Source organism: Pristiophorus japonicus, chromosome 20, assembly GCF_044704955.1.
Source record: "Pristiophorus japonicus isolate sPriJap1 chromosome 20, sPriJap1.hap1, whole genome shotgun sequence".
NCBI lineage: Eukaryota > Metazoa > Chordata > Chondrichthyes > Pristiophoridae > Pristiophorus > Pristiophorus japonicus.
This window is the reverse complement of record NC_091996.1, coordinates 62,564,585-62,584,298: the sequence shown is the minus strand read 5'-3', so window position 1 is coordinate 62,584,298 and position 19,714 is coordinate 62,564,585. Positions and strand designations below refer to the sequence as shown.

General features: G+C 49.4%; 1 protein-coding gene and 1 non-coding gene across 2 annotated transcripts in view; both read right to left on the bottom strand.

Annotated features, from left to right (window-relative positions):
- LOC139232531 (uncharacterized) overlaps positions 1-19,714 on the bottom strand; it is a 71,042-nt gene that overhangs the window by 23,257 nt on the left and 28,071 nt on the right. Inside the window, exon 8 of the mRNA XM_070862875.1 lies at positions 18,580-18,633. Within this exon, the coding sequence (XP_070718976.1) occupies positions 18,580-18,633 (54 nt within the window). The remainder of the gene's footprint in view (positions 1-18,579; positions 18,634-19,714) is intronic.
- On the bottom strand, positions 18,089-18,285 carry LOC139233236 (U2 spliceosomal RNA). Its single transcript, XR_011588163.1, has one exon. It is a non-coding gene; the product is annotated as a U2 spliceosomal RNA (small nuclear RNA).

The following is a 19,714-nucleotide window of genomic DNA, read 5'->3' as shown; positions in this document are numbered from 1 at the left end:
GCCTCAATCACGCAGAGGTTATTGTTGCAGGACAAACATAGAAAATAGGTGCAGGAGTAGGCAATTCAGCCCTTTGAGCCTGCACCACCATTCAATATGATCATGGCTGATCATGCAACTTCAGTACCCCATTCCTGCTTTCTCTCCATACCCCTTGATCCCTTTAGCCGCAAGGGTCACATCTAACTCCCTTTTGAATATATCGAACTGGCCTCAACAACTTTCTGTGGTAGAGAATTCCACAGGTTCACAATTCTCTGAGTGAAGATGTTTCTCCTCATCTCGGTCCTAAATGGCTTACCCCTTATCCTTAGACTGTGACCCCTGGTTCTGGACTTCCCCAACATCGGGAACATTCTTCCTGCATCTAACCTGTCCAATCCCGTCAGAATTTTATATGTTTCTATGAGATCCCCTCTCATTCATCTAAATTCCAGTGAATATAAGCCTAGTCGATCCAGTCTTTCTTCATATGTCAGTCCTGCCATCCCGGGAAACAGTCTGGTGAACCTTCGCTACACTCCCTCAATAGCAAGAATGTCCTTCCTCAGATTAGGAGACCAAAACTGTACACAATATTCAAGGTGTGGCTTCACCAAGACCCTGTACAACTGCAGTAAGACCTCCCTGCTCCTATACTCAAATCCTCTCGCTATGAAGGCCAACATGCCATTTGCCTTCTTCACTGCCTGCTGTACCTACATGCCAACTTTTAATGACTGATGTACCATGACACCCAGGTCTCGTTGCACATCCCCTTTTCCTAATCTGTCACCATTCAGATAATATTCTGCCTTCCTGTTTTTGCCACCAAAGTGGATAACCTCACATTTATCTACATACTGCATCTGCCATGCATTTGCCCACTCACCTAACCTGTCCATGTCACCATGCAGCCTCTTAGCATCCTCCTCACAGCTCACACTGCCACCCAGCTTAGTGTCATCTGCAAACTTGGAGATATTATGCTCAATTCCTTCATCCAAATCATTGATGTATATTGTAAAGAGCTGGGGTCCCAGCACTGAGCCCTGCGGCACTCCACTAGTCACTGCCTGCCATTCTGAATAGGACCCATTTATCGCGACTCTCTGCTTCCTGTCTGCCAACCAGTTCTCCATCCACGTCAGTATATTACCCCCAGCACCATGTGCTTTGATTTTGCACACCAATCTCTTGTGTGGGATGTTGTCAAAAGCCTTTTGAAAGTCCAAATACACCACATCCACTGGTTCTCCCTTGTCCACTCTACTAGTTACATTCTCAAAGAATTCTAGATTTGTCAAGCATGATTTCCCTTTCATCATTCCATGCTGACTTGAACCGATCCTGTCACTGCTTTCCAAATGTGCTGCTATTACATCTTTAATAATTGATTCCAACATTTTCCCCACTAGCGATGTCAGGCTAACCGGTCTGTAATTCCGTTTTCTCTCTCCCTCCTTTTTTAAAAAATGGGGTTACATTAGCTACCCTCCAATCCATAGGAAGTGATCCAGAGTGTATAGAATGTTGGAAAATGACCACCAATGCAGCCACTATTTCTAGGGCCACTTCCTTAAGTAATCTGGGATGCAAATTATCAGGCCCTGGGGATTTATCGGCTTTCAATCCCATCAATTTCCCCAACACAATTTCCTGACTAATAAGGATTTCCTTCAGTTCCTCCTTCTCCTAGACACTCGGTTCCCGATTATTTTCAGGAGGTTATTCGTGTCTTCCTTAGTGAAGACAGAACCGAAGTATTTGTTCAATGGGTATGCCATTTCCTTGTTCCCAATTATGAATTCACCTAATTCTGACTGCAAGGGACCAACATTAGTCTTCATTAATCTTTTTCTCTTCACATATCTATAGAAGCTTTTGCAGTCAGTTTTTATGTTCCCTGCAAGCTTATTCTCATACTCTAATTTCCCCCTCCTAATTAAACACTTAGTCCTCCTCTGCTGGATTCTAAATTTCTCCCAGTCCTCAGGTTTGCTGCTTTTTCTGGCCAACAACCTTTTGCAACCACCAGAAATCCACTTACAATTCAGACTTTTGCTGCTTATTTTAAATTTTGGGTTCTCTAGTTACTAACTCACCAAATAGTTTTTGTCATGTATTCAACCAGCATTGTAACCCATGTATAATCTGACCTAAGTTGTACACTGTGAGAACAATGACCACTAGGTGGGAGACACTCCTAACCTGGACCTTCAGGTATAAAAGGGGAAGCTCCACCCACCTTTATCACTTGAGTGCGAAGGAATAAAGGACAGGTCACAGACTGACCTTCTCTCAAGCATGGGCCTCGTGTGCATTTATACTGTATAGTAAGGACGTATCAATGGCGACGAGAAACTGGGATTTAAATCATGCGAGCATGGCCACTAGCAGAACAGACGAGAGGTACTGTGTTAAGGAATGGTTGGGACGGAGATTCAACATTGTTAAAGCAGCATACACAGTTCTCCAGGCAGACAAGGGCAGTCGGGCATGCCCCAACATGTAGTCGAACCCAGAGGGGGAGTTCGACAGAGACAATGGCAAGTTGAACGGCGATTCACGCCATTGCAAGGGACAATGCGGCCAGTAATGGGGCCATCAACACTTGTTAATGGCGCACTCAAGGACAGTCACGGGGCAGTCAGGGACGATCGACTGGCAAGGGACCTTTTGTTTCCAACAGCAGCTCATGTTGGAGGCGTGGAGGCACACACTCAGCCGGAGTTTGCAGAGATGAGCAAAATACCTGCAGAAATTGCAGAAATGAACGCTGGGGGAAATCGCTGGAAGCTGAAGTTCAGCGAATTGATGTGGAGCATGTATACAGTTCATACACCAGGACGCCACCGATAATGATGAAAGTGCTCCTCAATGGCATCCCAGTATTAATGGAGCGAGATACAGGGGCCAGCCAGTCCCTGATGGGTATCAAACAGTTCGAAAAGTTGTGGCCGTCCAAAGCCAGAAGGCCAAAATTATCGCCGACTGATGCACTGCTACGGACTTATACAAAGCAGATCATTCCGGTGCTGGGCAGCGCTATGGTAGTCGTGACCCACAAAGATTCGGAGAACAGGTTGCCACTCTGGATTATCCCAGGGTATGGTTCCGCACTACTGGGGATGAGTTGGCTTGCTGTCATGAACTGGAAATGGGGCGATGTCAATGCAATTTCCTCTGTGGAGCCAGTATCATGCTCACAAATTTGACTCATTATTTCAACCCGGCATCGGCACTTTCATGGGGGCCAAGGTAGTGATTCACATAAACCCGGATGCCAGGCCAGTACACCACAAGACCAGAGCGGTGCCGTACATGATGCGGGAAAAGATAGAAGGCGAATTGGACCGCCTGCTGAGGGAAGGCATCATCTCGCCAGTCGAATTCAGTGACTGGGCGAGCCCAATCGTGCCGGTGCTCAAGGCGGATGGGTTGGTCAGGATATGTGGTGATTACAAGGCCAGCATCAATCGGGTGTCACTCCAAGACCAGTACCCGCTACCGAGAGCGGAGGTCTCTTTGCGACGCTATCCGGTGGCAAACTTTTTTCAAAATTGGACCTGACCTCAGCTTACATGACCCAGGAGCTGGTGAGTGAGTCGAAGAAGCTGACCACCATCACGACACACATGGGGTTGTTTGAGTACAACAGATGTTCGTTCGGCATTCGCTCGGACGCCGCGATCTTCCAACGAAATATGGAAAGCCTCCTCAAGTCGATTCCAGGGACGGTGGTTTTTCAGGACGACATCCTCATCACGGGTTACGATACTGAAGAACACCTCCACAACCTGGAGGAGGTGCTACGCAGACTGAACCGAGTAGGGCTGCGACTGAAAAAGGCGAAGTGCGTCTTCCTAGCTCCAGAGGTAGAATTCCTGGGGATGAGGGTAGCAGCAGACGGGATCAGCCCTACTGCATCCAAGACGGAAGCGATCCAGAGAGCATCCAGACCCCGTAACATGACGGAGCTGCGTTCGTTCCTGGGGCTCCTGAACTATTTTGGTAACTTTCTTCCCAAATTGAGCACGCTGTTAGAGCTGCTACACGTGCTCCTACGCAAAGGTCGCGAATGGGTCTGGGGGGGGACAGCCAGGAAAGGGCTTTTAATAGAGCACGCAATTTGTTATGTTCCAACACTCTGTTAACACTATACGACCCATGTAAGACACTTGTGTTAACGTGCGATGCGTCATCCTATGGTATCGGGTGTGTGTTGCAGCATTTCAATGTCAAGGATCAGTTACAGCCGGTAGCTTATGCCTCCAGAAGTCTGTCCCAGGCAGAAAGGGGCTACGGGATGGTAGAAAAGGAAGCGCTTGCATGTGTATATGCTGTAAAAAAAATGCACCAGTACCTGTTTGGCAGGAAATTTGAGCTGGAGACAGATCACAAACCCCTAACGTCTCTTTTGGCCGACAACAAGGCCATAAATGCAAACGCATCGGCCCGCATGCAGAGGTGGGCACTCACGTTAGCCGCCTATGGGGACTGGGCAGCCACGTACAGGGCATGCCCTGAGGAATTTAAACCAATTCTCAGGCGCAGGGATGAACTCTCGATTCAGGCCGATTGCCTACTGTGGGGAAACCGCGTAGTCATGCCCCAGATGGGCAGAGAGGTGTTCATCAGAGAACTCCACAATGAGCACCCGGGCATTGTCATGATGAAGGCAATTGCCAGGTCACACGTTTGGTGGCCAGGGATAGACACAGATCTGGAACTTTGTGTTCGCAGGTGCAACTGAGCAATGCACCCAGGGAAGCCCCCCCTTAGCCCCTGGCCATGGCCCGCCAAGTCTTGGTCACGCATCCATGTGGACTACGCAGGTCCTTTCATGGGAAAAATGTTTTTGGTTGTAGTAGACGCCTACTCCAAATGGATTGAGTGTGACATTTTAAATTCAAGCACATCCTCTGCCACGGTAGAAAGTCTACGGGCAATGTTCGCCGCCACTGTGGGCAGTCTGGATAGGCCTGAGGCACCGCAAACAGCAGACACTCAGGCCAGCGCCCAACAACCGGAGTCCCAACTCAGGCGCTCTACAAGAGAGCGTAAACCACCAGAGAGACTCAACCTTTGATCCCAATAAGACTTTGGGGGGGGGGAGGTGATGTCATGTATTCAACCAGCATTATAACCCATGTATAATCTGACCTAAGTTGTGCACTGTGAGAACAATGACCACTAGGTGGGAGACACTCCTAACCTGGACCTTCAGGTATAAAAGGGAAAGCTCCACCCACCTTCATAACTTGAGTGCTAAGGAATAAAGGACAGGTCACAGACTGACCTTCTCTCAAGCATGGGCCTCGTGTACATTTATACTGTATAGTAAGGACGTATCAGTTTTCCCTCTTTTAAAAACGCTTCATAATTTTGAACACCTCAATCAAGTATCCTCTTAACCTTCTTTGTTCTAATGGAAGGAGTTTCCCTGGTGACTGCTTGTAACTAAAGCCCTTTAATGATGTGGGTGTGAATGTTGCTAGTTAAGAGATTGTTGGTGGGTGAGTGCTGGTACATTAAGCAGTGTGTGAAGCTTGTGGTACAGATGGTGGCAAGTAGCTTTTGTTGAAGCCTTCACTCACCGTGACCACCCGTGTGAGCTCGTTAAATTTCCACCTGTACTGGGTGTGGGACCTGGGGAGCACAGCGCTGCCCGTCACGTGGTGACATCTCCCTCCACATTGTCAAACAGACTAGTGGTGAGGGTCTCCTGACAGTTGGTACAGGACCGCCTGCTTTCTCTCCACCGCTAAAACCAATGCCTGCAAAGCTTCCTTGGAAAACCTCCGGACTCTTTCCCTGGGGCGGCGATCTGCCATCAGGATTGAGGATGAGTTTTAAATGCAGTCTAGACGATTTTTAACTGGCTACTTAACCATTTTTAGTCTAAACATCACCCATTCCTTGGCTATAACGAATTTCAAGCCCATAGACTTTAAACATAAGCGGATCGAAATTGGCTATCGTCCCGGTTGGGGGGGCGGTAACCTTTCCGAGGCCGGACATTCTGTGCCCGGTGCAGAAGTCCCGCTTCGGAAGTGAAATTGGGGTCACCGCCCCTCACAGGAAGTGGAGCCAATGTTGCACGCTCCACTTCCTCTCGGGGCGGGATCGGGGGCGCTATGTGGGCGCATCGCAGAGCGCTACGTGGGCTCTCCGTGTAGCGCTGACACAGTTCAATGCTCCATCCTGTAAGAAATCGTGAATTGGAAGAAATAACTTGAGACCAAAAAGTCTCTTCAGACTGATGTTACAATTGAAGAATTCATCCCATGGTACAATAGCTAAAGCAACTTAAACAGCGTGAACATAAATAACTGATAACAAACATCTGAAGGCCAATAATGGCATGTCTGACTCCAACCTTGGGAGTATGTGAAGAGGAGGGTTTCACCCAAGTGTTGAGACAAAGAACCCGACATATTATAGGTTAAATGGTCCTGCCAATATCCTACACCAGGCCCACCCCTAAAAAGAGACTGAAAGACCCAGAAGGCGTTTCAGGGCAGACGGAGCCCCGCGACTCCGACCGGCGAGTAGGAGAAGTAAAAAACATGGCAGAGTGCGGCGCAGCGCACCACCCTATTGACTTTCACCCCGCTATCAGTATGCAGCCCGGTTCGCGACTCACAAGGCTAGCGCTGACATCGCCTGTGGCAGCCTCATGGGATGCTGCCCAATTTCCGCCACGGGGCAGAAAGGTGTCGCACACGCCGATGATGTAATCGCCGGAGGCATGGCAGCCCAGGGTGCTGTGCTACTAGTTTTGCGCCTCCGCTAACTCACGCGCAAGATCGCGGGAACTCGTAGCATCCCCCCCCTCCACTGGTGAAAACATTTTCACGCCCAGTTAGCACCATCCAGAGACGCACAACAGAGGAATTTCGACCCTAAGTTAGCTTATTGTAACCGCAATCTAGTCTAACTCCACTGGCATGGAATTTAAAATCACACAGCTGTGAGACTCTTAAAAACTCTTGAAACTCCTCTAAGGTAAACAGGCTTTTTCATAGAAATACAATCCAAACTCCTTTGAAGTACATAGAAATAAAGGTAAAAGTTGGCTGCATCACCATCTCTTTCTGTCTGTGAACATGAAATTGGGCTTGGTAGAGACCGTTGTTTGGGTGCAATGGGCTCTACCAGGCCCAATTCGGGGACCAAAATGGCATCTGATGCATGTGCGCACATTTCTGGCACAAGTCATGCCGGAGGCCATCTTGGAGAGGGTGTTAGCGCGAGCAGCTAATATCCGCCGGAAGTATGCAGAGCAGGCAGATCGTGGCGTCAATCAGCGTGCAAGACTGATTTGACGCCAGCAATGCCAGTTGGAGCTCAAAGCTCTAGCCAGCGCCCTCTCTTAAACTCGCACAGCTGAATACATCTTAAGCAGCAGGAAGGATCCCTCGCTAGCACTATTTAAAAGGATCATCAACTACTTACAGGTTAGTTGCAGGTTGATTTCTTCGGACTATTGCTACAATTTTCTACAAGTATTTGGTGCTTTCCATTGTTCTTTCAAGTTGCAAAAATTTACAGGGAGTGGTGTGGCAGGTGCTGAAGGACGTTTTGCTGACTTCAAGGCTTCTGCATAAACCAGTGGCTCCCAGACACGGGTGCACTAGTAGACATTCCCCATGGAATACAGCATGACTGGGAAAATGAGCAGGACCACACAGAGCAGGATGAGCTGCTAGAAGAGGGAGGAGGCCTTTCAGAAGGAGGCCATATCCACCCAAGGTGTTCAGGGAGCAATTCTCCTACCTGAACCTCAGCGAGGAATAATGTGTGAGATGTCTGCACTTCAATAAGGACGTCCTCACTGAAATCTACCACCTGCTGCAGCCATGATTCAAACCTAAGAGCAAGGCAAGGAACAAATTGTCAGTGGCTGTGAAGGTGACCATGGCGAAGAACCTTTATGCGTCTGGCTCCTTTCAGGCTGGAGCTGGAGATATTTGCAACATCTTCCAGTTTTGCATAAGAAAGGCCACTGAGGCTCTCTATTCAAAGAGCGCTGACTACATTCCATTCTCTTTTGCCAGAGACCAGCTGGTAGAGCGAACAGGCAGCTTTGCTAGGATTGCAGGCATCCCCATGATGCAGGGTGCCATTGACTGCATGCACATTGCTTTGTGGGCACTGCATGTCAACTCTACCATATACCGGAAGTGAAAAAGATTCTACTCCTTCAACGTCCAGTGACCACAGGCAGTGAATCACGCAGACAAATGTCTGGTATCCTGTCAGCAATCATGAAGCATTCATACTGTGGCAGTCCACTGTGCCAGCTGCATTTGAGCCACCATGGCAGTCCAAAGGGTGGCTACTGGCCGACAAGGGCTATCTGCTAACAATATGGCATATGACTCCGGTGCGCAACCCTTGCACATGTGTGCAGCATGTGTAGTGTCTCTGCACTTTGTTACAAACTCACATGAGGCATGTATATATCAGACACGGTCACTCTGTGGCCTTCACTTTATTCCCAGGACCAAAGAGTGCTGACTCTGAGTGGGACCTCCCCTTTTATACCTGAAACCCAAGTGAGGAGTGTCTCCCGCAAGCTCACCCCCTGCGGTCAGGGTGTGCATTTCAAGTGTACAGGTACAGTGTGCATGAGTTAGTTACATAACTATTGTCATTGCAAGATGGTGAAATACATGACATCACCTCCCCCCTTAAGTCTTTTAGTTTCAGAGGTTAAGTCTATCGGGTGGTCAAAGCTCTCTCGTGGAGCACCGCAGTTGTGGCTCTGGTGGCTGAGCCTCAGCACGCGTCTCTGTCACTTGAGGTGATTCCGGCCTGTCCGGAATGGCCGCAGGGACTGTGCACGCTGAGGGCTGTCTTTGTTGCTCGTACGCTGGCAGTTGTGTGGGTGCTGTCTCATCATGCTCTTCTTCCGGTTCCTCTGTATCTATACTGAACCTTGTCTTTACTTGGTCCAAGTGTTTGCGGCATATCTGCCCATTGTTTAGTCTGACCACCATGACCCTGTTTCCTTCTTTGCCAATTACGCTGCCCTCAAGCCATTTGGGTCCCAAAGCATGGTTAAGAACAAATACCGGGTCTTTTATTTCTATACACCTCCCCATTGAGCCTCGATCATGGAGCTCGGTTTGGGAATGGCGCTTGCCCTCAACAATGTCTGCCAGGGCTGGGTGAATGAGAGACAGCCGCGTCTTGAGCGTGCATTTCATGAGGAGTTCCGCTGGCGGGACTCCCGTGAGCGAGTGTGGCCGGGACCTGTAGGCCAGCAGGAGGTGCGATAGGCAGTACTGAAGGGAGGGTGCTTGGATGCGTAGCAAGCCCTGCTTTATGACTTGGACCGCCCGTTCAGCCTGGCCATTGGAAGCCGGCTTGAACGGCGCTGTCCAGATGTGCTTGATCCCATTGCCCGACATAAACTCCTGGAATTCATGGCTGGTAAAACACGGGCCATTGTCGCTGACCAGGATGTCCGGCAAGCCACTGTGATGGATGTCGTGCACGAGTTCAACATGATGCACTCGATCCACTTCGAGTATGCATCGACAACGATCAGGAACATTTTCCCCATGAACGGGCCCGCATAGTCTACCTGAATACGTGACCATGGGTGGGCCAGGGCCACTGGCTGAGTGGAGTCTCCCTGGGGGCATTGCCGAGCTGGGCACACGTCGTGCACCTGCGAATCCAGTGTTCCAGGTCTGAGTCAATCCACGGCCACCATACATGTGACCGGGCAACGGCCTTCATTAACAGATGCCAGGGTGCTCGCTGTGGAGTTCCCTGATGAACGCTTCCCTTCCTTTCTGGGGCATAACTACCCGGCTGCCCCATAACAGGCAGTCGGCTTGGATGGAGAGTTCGTCCATCCGTCTCTGAAACGGCCTGACTTCCTCGGGGCACGCCCTGTGTGCGGGCGCCCAATTCCCAGTCAGGACACATTTCTTTATCATGGATAGGAGGGGGTCCCTGTTGGTCCAGAGTTTGATCTGGCGGGCTGTGATGGGGGAGCCCGCAGTATCAAAAGCCTCAACGGCCATGACCATCTCAGCGCTCTGCTCCGACGCCCCCTCGGTGGTGGCCAGTGGGAGCCTGCTGAGTGCATCAGCGCAATTTTCGGTGCCTGGCCGGTGCCGTATGGTGTAGTCATACGCAGTCAGCATGAGGGCCCTTCGCTGTATGCGAGCTGATGCGTTAGCGTTGACAGCCTTGCTGTCGGACAACAGGGATGTTTGTGGTCCGTCTCTAGCTCGAACTGTCTACCGAAAAGGTACTGGTGCATCTTTTTTACACTGCATACACACACACACACACACACACACACGAGTGCCTCCTTCTCGACCATGCCGTATCCATGCTCTGCCTGGGAGAGCGACCTTGAGGCGTAAGCGACCGGTTGGAGTCGGCCGTCATCGTTACCCTGCTGCAATACACACCCAACCTGTAGGATGACGCATCGCATGTTAAAACCAGTTTTTTACAGGGGTCACACAAAGTCAACAGTTTGTTGGAACACAGCAGGTTCCTCGCTCTATTGAAAGCCCGTTCTTGACAATCTCCCCAAAACAATTCACAACCTTTACGGAGCAGCATGTGTAACGGCTCCAACAATGTGCTTCAGTTCGGCAGAAAGTTCCCAAAATAGTTCAAAAGTCCCAGGAATGATCGCAACTCCGACGTGTTGTCGGGCCTGGTACCCGACGAATCGCCTCAGTTTTTGATTTAGTGGGCCCGATCCCGTCTGCGGCAACCCTCCTGCCCAGGAACTCGACCTCTGGGGCCAAAAACACGCACTTGGCCTTTTTCAGCTGCAAGCCTACCCCTACCAGATCCAATCGGCGTAACACCTCCTCCAGGTTGCGGAGGTGTTCCTCGGTGTCTTGACTCGTTATAAGGATGTCATCTTGGAATACGACCGTTCCAGGGATGGACTTGAGCAAGCTTTCCATGTTTCGCTGAAAGATAGCCGCTGCTGAATGAATGCCAAACAGACACCTTTTGTAGACAAATAGTCCTTTGTGCGTCGTGATGGTGGTCAGAAGCTTGGAATCTTCAGCCAGTTCCTGAGTCATGTAGGCCGAAGTGTGGTCCAGCTTCGTGAACAGCTTTCCACCTGCCAGCGTGGCAAAGAGGTCCTCCGTTCACGGAAGCAGGTATTGGTCTTGCAGCGACACTCGGTTGATGGTGGCTTTGTAGTTGCCACAAATCCTAACCGAGCCATCTGCTTTGAGGACGGGAACGATGAGACTTTCCCAGTCGCTGAATTCAACGGCCGAAATTATGCCCTCTCTGAGCAGCCTGTCCAGTTCACTTTCAATTTTCTCACGCATCACGTACGGCACCGCTCTGGCGTCCGGAGTGATGTGTATCACTACTTTAGTGCCCTTGAATGTTCTGACACCGGGTTGAAAGAGTGACTCGAATTTTTGCAATACCTGCGAGCATGAACTTCGCTCCACAGATGAAATGGCGTGCACATCCCCCCCATTTCCAATTCATCTCAGCTAGCCAACTCCTCCCCAAAAGCGCGGGGCCATTTCCCGGAACAATCCAGAGTGGCAGCTGGTTCTGTAATCCATTATGCGTTACCACCAAGTTTGCACTGCCCAGCACTGGGATGATCTCTTTGGTGTACGTACGTAGCTGCGTCTCAATGCGTTCCAGTTTGGGCCTGCTAGCTCTGTGTGGCCATAGTCTCTCAAATTGTTGGCCGCTCATGAGTGACTGGCTAGCTCCCGTATCCAGCTCCATGTGCACCGGGATGCCATTCAGTAAGACTTTCATCATCATGAGTGGCGTTTTAGTGTATGAGCTGTGGACGTCAGCCACATGAACGCTCTGAACTTCAGCATTCATGCTTGTTCCCCAGGCCTCATCCTGCATTATAGACCCCTTGTCTGGTTCCTCTGTCTCGCAGACTAAACTCGCTACTGCCTTTTTGCACATCCTGGCCAAGTGTCCACTGACATTACAAATCCTACAGGTGTAAAGCTGGAACCTGCAGCTTTTGGCAGTGTGTCTACCCGCACACCTCCAACATGAGCTGAGATTGCTGTTAACAAAAGGGCTATTCCCAGGCATTCCTCTCTGATGGCCCGTTTGGCTGTTTCTCAGCACTCTGAATGGTCCCATCATGGGATGCATTGTTCCTCGTGATGGCGTGAATTGCCGATCCCCTTTCCATTGTCCCTGTTGCAGGCCCACCCTGGAGCTTGTTGCTGCCTGGGCGGTGTTGAATTGCCCTTGTCTTGAGAATGCATACTGAACATGAATATTAAATGTATACAGACATTTTAAAGTCGAGAAGTTGAGAACGTGGGAATTATATATGGACAGTATAAGCGAACAAAGAATTCATGGAGGAATAGCCATGACATCTCAGACTCGACACTGCAAAATGTTACAACACTAACACATTTTGAAACAAAACCCACAGCTTGCAGAAAAACCTCAAGGTCTTAGTAGCTCATAATGGGCCTTTGTGTAAAAACAGACCATACTAAGGTCGGCTTATGAGTGGACAAAGGGAAAGAGGGATCAAAAGGGATAGGCTGAACTAGGATGTCACTCTAGCCCTATCTTGTTATCTTTTACCGAAAATGTATAATCGTTGTCCCTTTACAATGTAACGTCACTTTGTCCGTAGGAGGTGAGTGCAATCTATCAGAATGCATTCCTTCTGTCTGATAGCGTCCTCGATCGAGACTTGCTTTGAAATAAAAGCTTGCTTTGTTTAAGGCAGAAACGGTATTCGACTCAGTAATTTCGCTGAACCAGATTGAGGGAAAAGAATCTACTTTTATCATTCTGCCTGCCTGGGCGGTGTCGAATTGTCCTTGCCTGCCTGCGGGGTTCTGTATTACTTTTACAACATTGACTCCCTGGTTCAACGCAACGTTAAAACCAGGGCTGCGTGCGTAAATTATCTTGGTCTCCTCTTCCCCGGCCATAAAGGTCTGAGCTATCAACGCCGCCCCTTCTAAAGTCAGGTCCTTGGTCTTTATAAGCTTCCTGAAAATGCCGGCATGATTAATGCCCTCGATGAAAAAGTCCCTTAACATTTCCCCCCCCTGCAGGCATCGGAGAACTTAAGAGATTGGCCAAACACTGCAGTTCCGCCACGAAGTTCGAGACGTTTTGACCCTCCCGACGCCGGTGAGAGTAGAACCGGTTCCGGGCCATGTGTATGCTACTTGCTGGCTTGAGATGCTCACTGATCAGCTGGCTGAGCTCTTCGAAGGACTTGTCCGCTGGCTTTTGGGGTGCGAGCAGGTCTTTCATCAGCACATACGTTTGTGGACCACAGCTGGTCAGTAGATGTGCCCTCCGCTTGTCAGCCGCTATCTCTTCCAGCCAGTCCTTTGTGACAAAGCTCTGCTGGAGTCTTTCCACAAAGTCGTCCCAGTTCTCACCCACACAGTTGCGTTTCTCTGTGTTACCGGTGGCCATTCTCGTCGTTCGGTGATTCCCGTTTCTCGTCGCCAGATGTAGTGTCTCTTCACCTTGTTACAAACTCACACGAGGCATGTATATATCAGACGTGGTCACTCTGTGACCTTCACTTTATTCCCAGGACTGACCCTGGGTGGGACCTCCCCTTTTATACCTGGAAACCCAGGTGAGGAGTGTCTCCCGCAAGCTCACCCCCTGTGGTCAGGGTGTGCATTTCAAGGGTACAGGTACAGTGTGCATGAGTTACAGTTACATAACTATTGTAATTACAAGATGGTGAAATACATGACAGCATGCATACAATGAAAGCCGTGTTGCCACACGAAATGTGATAGAGCAGACCACTGGTGTGTTTAAACAAGGCTGCATGGACCGCTCTGGAGGAGCCCTGTAGTACTCAGCACAGTGGGTATCAAGATCTGTGGTAGTCTACTGCATGCTGCACAACCTCGCCATGAGGGGAAAGCCCTTGCCACCAGCTAAGGAGCAGGAGCATGAGAAGGATTGAGAAGAGGAGGAAGAGGATGCAACCTAGACAGCCCTTTTCTGCACGGGCTGTCCATGAAGATCTGATTTTTAACCATAACCCCAATTTCCCCATTCACCAACAGTCCCACACCTTCCCTTCCCTCTGTCACTGACCAACACAGTGTCTGCTTGGCCACAAATAAAAGCCAATATAAAATAAAAATTACAAACATAATTTATAAATGAAATCATGCCAGATTGCATACAAACATAATCCTTATGCATTCCCTTAGTACCTGTCTTCCGTATGCATTTGCCTGTCGTAGTGCTCCTATGCAGTGCTACCCCAGTGGCTGCAGCACGGCGGGTGGAAGGCTGCTAACTTTCAGTGGAGGAGACTGCAGATGGACTTGGAGCACAACCTCGAGCAGCTGCCGACTGCACTATCTCGACATGGGTGGCAGCAATCTGGGCTGGCTGGCAAGCAATAGCAAGGACACTGACGGGTGGGATGACGAATGCTGTCATCCTGAGAGAAGACAGCAGGTTCATGCTCCATGGAGCCACTGCCACTCCCCCAGGGCAGCGTCTCAGCAATCTTAGTAATCTGTTGGAGAACAGTTTGCTGGACTGCTGTGACGCCCTGGAAGCCCCTTTGCACACTGTAATACATATCGTATCATCATAGACAGTCCCTCGAAATCGAAGAAGACTTGCTTCCACTCTAAAAGTGAGTTCTTAGGTGAATGAACAGTCCAGTACGGGAATTACAGTCTCTGTCATAGGTGGGACAGACAGTCATTGAAAAAAGGGTGGGTGGGACTGGTTTGCCGCATGCTTCTTTCGCTGCCTGCGCTTGATTTCTGCTCACTCTCGGCGACGAGTCTCAAGGGGCTCAGCGCCCTCCCGGATGTACTTCCTCCACTTAGGGCGGTCTTTGGCCAGGGACTCCCAGGTGTCAGTGGGGATGTTGCATTTTATCAAGGAGGTTTTGAGGGTGTCCTTGAAACGTTTCCTCTGCCCACCTTGGGCTCGTTTGCCGTGTAGGAGTTCCAAGTAGAGTGCTTGCTTTGGGAGTCTTGCGAACATTATAATACACAGCCATGATGGCAGCAGTCTGAGCTTCCACTGGAGCACTCAAGGCGCTGGGTGGCTGCTGCTAGTGCTACAATGGAAGTTGTGACATCGGTCATCAGACACTGCATCATGGTTGGCTCCACAAGTGTGCCAACAGAGTTGCCACCATTTCTGTGTTGGAAAGGATGGGCTGCAAGCAAAGTTCTGTGCTAAGTTGATGCTGGACTCCTCCATGCTCCTTGAGAACGTGGGCTTTCTGGCAGGCTTCCCGATGCACCAAGCATTTCTTCGTGCATAGCCCTCAGCGTTCTGCTGTAAGCTGCCCCATCGAAGTCCTCATTTGAGTCTTCTGCAGCGGAACCTGTGTGCGACCACGCCTTCCGGCGAGCTGGCACCTGCGCTACCCTTGCTCCCTTGCCCTGGCTGCAGTGCACTCGTGCCCAGTGTCTCACCACGAGCAGATCCCGCCTCTAATCTAAGATACATACAATATCAGTATTTGAGCTGGTGGCTGCAAATGTCTTCATCATCGCTCTCTTCTTGGTGTTCCACCACTGCCTAGCCAGGTTGCAACTCTTGGTTATCTGAAAGGAAAAAGGCACAGAGGTAAAGTTGTGTTGAAGGGAGTGGGCAGGGGGCGGGGTGGGGTGGTAGAAGTAAGAGATGCATGCTTACACCATCTCCAGCTTGTAAATCAGAAGAAATTGTGGAATGAGGGGGAAACGTGATGCGAGAAGCAGGATTAGATATAAGGATACCTTCATCCTCGATGGTTTTCAGCGCTGCCACTACTTCAGCAATGGCCGTTCCTATAATGGCCACGCCATCTCCTCTATGAGGGTCAGGACATGCAGGCACACCTCTTCCTTTCTGGTTAACTCCTGCTCCCTCCGGTTGTGTGCCGGAGAGGGAAGTGTGCAGTGAGTGCAATCTGTTTGGCTGATGTGGCTGTCTTGGTCGAGTAGTGCATGTGAGTGTGAGGCTTACAGCAGTGCTAAGTGTGTGAGGATGAGGTGAAGCATATGAATGTTAGGTATGAGGCCGGATTGATAAGAGATTGTTGATAGGTGAGTGATAGGGGTGTGGTGATTTGAGCAGTGGCTGAGGCTACTGGTGCAGTTGGCATTTGAAGATGCATTCACTGACCTTGATCAATCATGTGAGGTCATTGAATTCCTTGCGGCACTGCATCCAGGTCCTTGGGGCTTGACTCCCAGCATTGACCTCTGCGGCTATCTGCTCCTACTGCCTTTTGACCGAGTGTCTGGAGGGCCCCCTGTGGATATAGGACATCTCTCTTCATTTCCAACATCTCCACCAAGATCTCCCGTGCAGCGACCGAAAATCTTGGAGCCCGTTCTCTCCCATGTTGTGCCATTCCTCACTGTTTCCTAAGACAGATTCACTTCCTGCACGACTCCCAGCACCTGCTCCAGCCACAATGCACCTCCCCTTTAAGAGGTACAGGCTAGCTTTAAGCCATGCAGACAAGCTTTAAGTAGTGCTAGGTAGTTATGATTCTGGGTCCGCTGCTAATTTGTGCAGCCAAAGAACAGTGCGATTAACACTGGCTGCACACAGAAATCATTATAATGAGCAGGAAGCACAAAGTTGGCATGCTGCCTGTATTTTACTCACATGTCACGATCCCGGCACCCATTTGCATGGGCTATCCAATTTAACCCCCCTGTGACAGGTAGGAGTTATTCATGTAAATACTAGTTATGTTATTGGTTGATTACATGCAACACCTGCCCTTTTACCTCCTCCTTTCCCACTGTCCAGGGCCCCAAATACTCCTTCCAGGTGAAAGTGATTTACTTGTACTTCTTTCAATTTAGTACACAGGTTGAACCTCCCTTATCCGGAACCCTTGGGACCTGGCCTGTCTGGATAAGGGATTTTTCCGGACGAGGGGTGGTCACATTAAATTGGATGGTACAGGTACTGAGCAAGGGGATATCGGGGCTGGCTAGCTTGGGGCTTGGAGTGTGGCAGAGAGATCATGGGGTGGATTGCGGGGTCAGGCCAGCGATTGCGGGAGTCGACAGCGAGGAAGGACTTCAATTTGTTCATGGCGGAGTTCAGGACATGTGCCACCCGGTGGCCGGGAATGGTTCTGGACGAGGGGTGTTTCTGGATTAGGGTGTTCTGGATAAGGGAGGTTCAACCTGTACCGTATTCGTTGCTCACACTGTGGTCTCCTCTACATTGGGGAGACCAAACGCAGATTGGGTGACCGCTTTGTGGAACACCTCCGTTCAGTCCGTAATGTGACCCCGAGCTTCCGATCGCCTGTGACTTTAATACCCCGCTCCACTCCCACATCTCTGTCCTCGGCCTCCATACTGTTCCAATGAAGCTCAACGCAAGCTTGAGGAACAGCACCTCATCTTTTGTTTAGGCACTTTACAGCCTTCTGAACTCAACATCGGGTTCAACAATTTCAGACCACAACCTCTGCCCATGTTTGGCTCCCTTCCCTCCTTTTTTTTTTTTAAAACCCTTCCACCTCCGATCTTATGTAATTTTTTTTTTCTGTCTCCCATAGCAGTTGGCAATTATTCCACCAGTCACACCCTATCTAGACCAACCTTTTTCTTACTTCTGCCATTACCATCTTAAGTTGGTCCATCATCCCTTTTGTCTCTCTAATCTCTCCTGTCTACCACCTTATCACAGACCTTCCCTTTTGTTCTTTCTTCCCCCCCCCCCCACCTTTCAGTGCTCCTTAAGAATCTGACATTTCAAACATTCGCCAGTTCTGATGAAGGGTCACCGACCTGAAACTTTAACTCTGTTTTTCTCTCCACAGATGCTGCCTGACCCACTGAGATTTCCAGCATTTTCTGTTTTTATTACTGGCCGATTACTGTAGGCCTCTCCATTGTGGATTTGGCTAAAGATACAGAAATTTCAAAGAGCATAGTGGATACCCTCATTAAAAAAAACAGCCTGAAGTCAGGAGAGTAAAGCTAGAGTATTTCATTTTTTTTAAAAATTCGTTGCCAATCTTTCCAATTCTTTGTCAAATCACAAACGCCAGAGGTCACCTTGCACACATCAAGGATCTCTCTGCGCCAATGCTCTTAGCCAAAAGGCCTAGAGCCACTGCACCGTTCCTGGAAGTACTGCAATACCAGGTTCATGCCATGGAGGTGGATGGGTCAAACCACCCCACCCACCTCCTATTTCCAAAAAGCATAGAGAATCACCTTCCTGATCCAGGGAGAACCACGTTGGGGTCATGGTTACTCCCCTGTCAGGTCAGTTACGCATGATCTTAGCCAAAAGGCCGAGTATTTCATGGTTATCCACTGAACCCTACGTTTTTAGGCTTTTTACCCTTAAATGTTCCAGAGTTTCTCCAGTCTTCTAGTCTGCCTAGTCACGAACCATCTGCAGGAGAACTGCTCCCAGGCTTGAATTGAGTGCTACTTTGATCAGCTGCCAGAAGGCTCATAAGAACAATTAGTAGACAGTGTTGAGGTTACTTAAATGAGCAGAACAATCACAATTCACAGCAGGGACGGGGGTCAGATTTCTTTGGATGAAAAGAACACAACAACCTACAAAGCAATTTTAGGTTGTATTTACCTGAATGTCATCATGCTTTGTATCAACTCCTGGCACTATCTCCTTATGTTCAGACTACAAAGTATAGAAACATTGAAAGTTTAAACCAAAACATAATGTAAAGTTAAAAATGTTCATGTTGACATAGTCGGTTAGGCACTTGTAAGTTGGGCAAAAACAAAGGTCACTGAGTTTACATTGTTCTACAAATGGTCACTATAAAGGTGCATTTATATACCTTTCACAACCTCAGGGTATCGCAAAGTGCGTCACAGACAATGAAGTATAGACACATACAAGAACTCTTGAAACAGGTTCTAACATGCTGGGTTCATTAAATGTTGCATAGAAACAAGGCTGGATTTTAAAGCGCAGGTGCGCTGAATGTGGCGGGGAGGATAGCGCATGGGAAACCTGGGGTGAAGTTTAGTCAAAAAAGGAGTTAAAAGCGCCATGCGGCAAAAATGGACGTTAGAGGGCGTTAAGTGGGATTCTGGGTGGTAAATGCAATCCTGGAGAAAGTTACGCCGAGGCTGGAGTCGGGTCCAGGGAGGGGGGGGGGGAATACACAAAAAAAAGTTCAAAAAATAAAAATTCACAAAACCTTCAGAGGACCCTTTAACACAAAATCACTGCGAAAGCGAAAAAAAAACTCACTTACCTTTTCTTGCAGGTCTTTATACCTACCGTTCAGGTAAGACCTGCTTCCACGCAGTGGTCTTTTCTCCTGCAGGAGCGGAGGACCGCTCGGATGAATCTCGGGCTGGAGGACTTTTTTTGGCGTCGCACACCGGCGGACGCTCCCCAGCAGTCCTTCCAAACCCCCAGCGTGAGGGCCTCACCAATCTCGCACAGAGGGGAGCGCACAAAGAAAATGGGGAAACCGCCGAGAAAACTCGGTGGCAGCCAGCAGTAGGACCATCAATTATGGCCCCATGGTAGTTAGTGCAGCGCATCTGTCAGCCACCGCATTATCATTTTACTTCCAGGATTCCCATCCAATTAGCGTCAGTGGGCATGATGACGACACGCATGGCGCGATTTCGACTCCAGTATTTAAAGGGACGCTCCAAACATGCATGTTGAAAGAGTTTGGAGTTGTCATGGAGAGCCACAGACCTCTTGCTATGGAGTTGAGACGGGCAAAGGCTGTGCC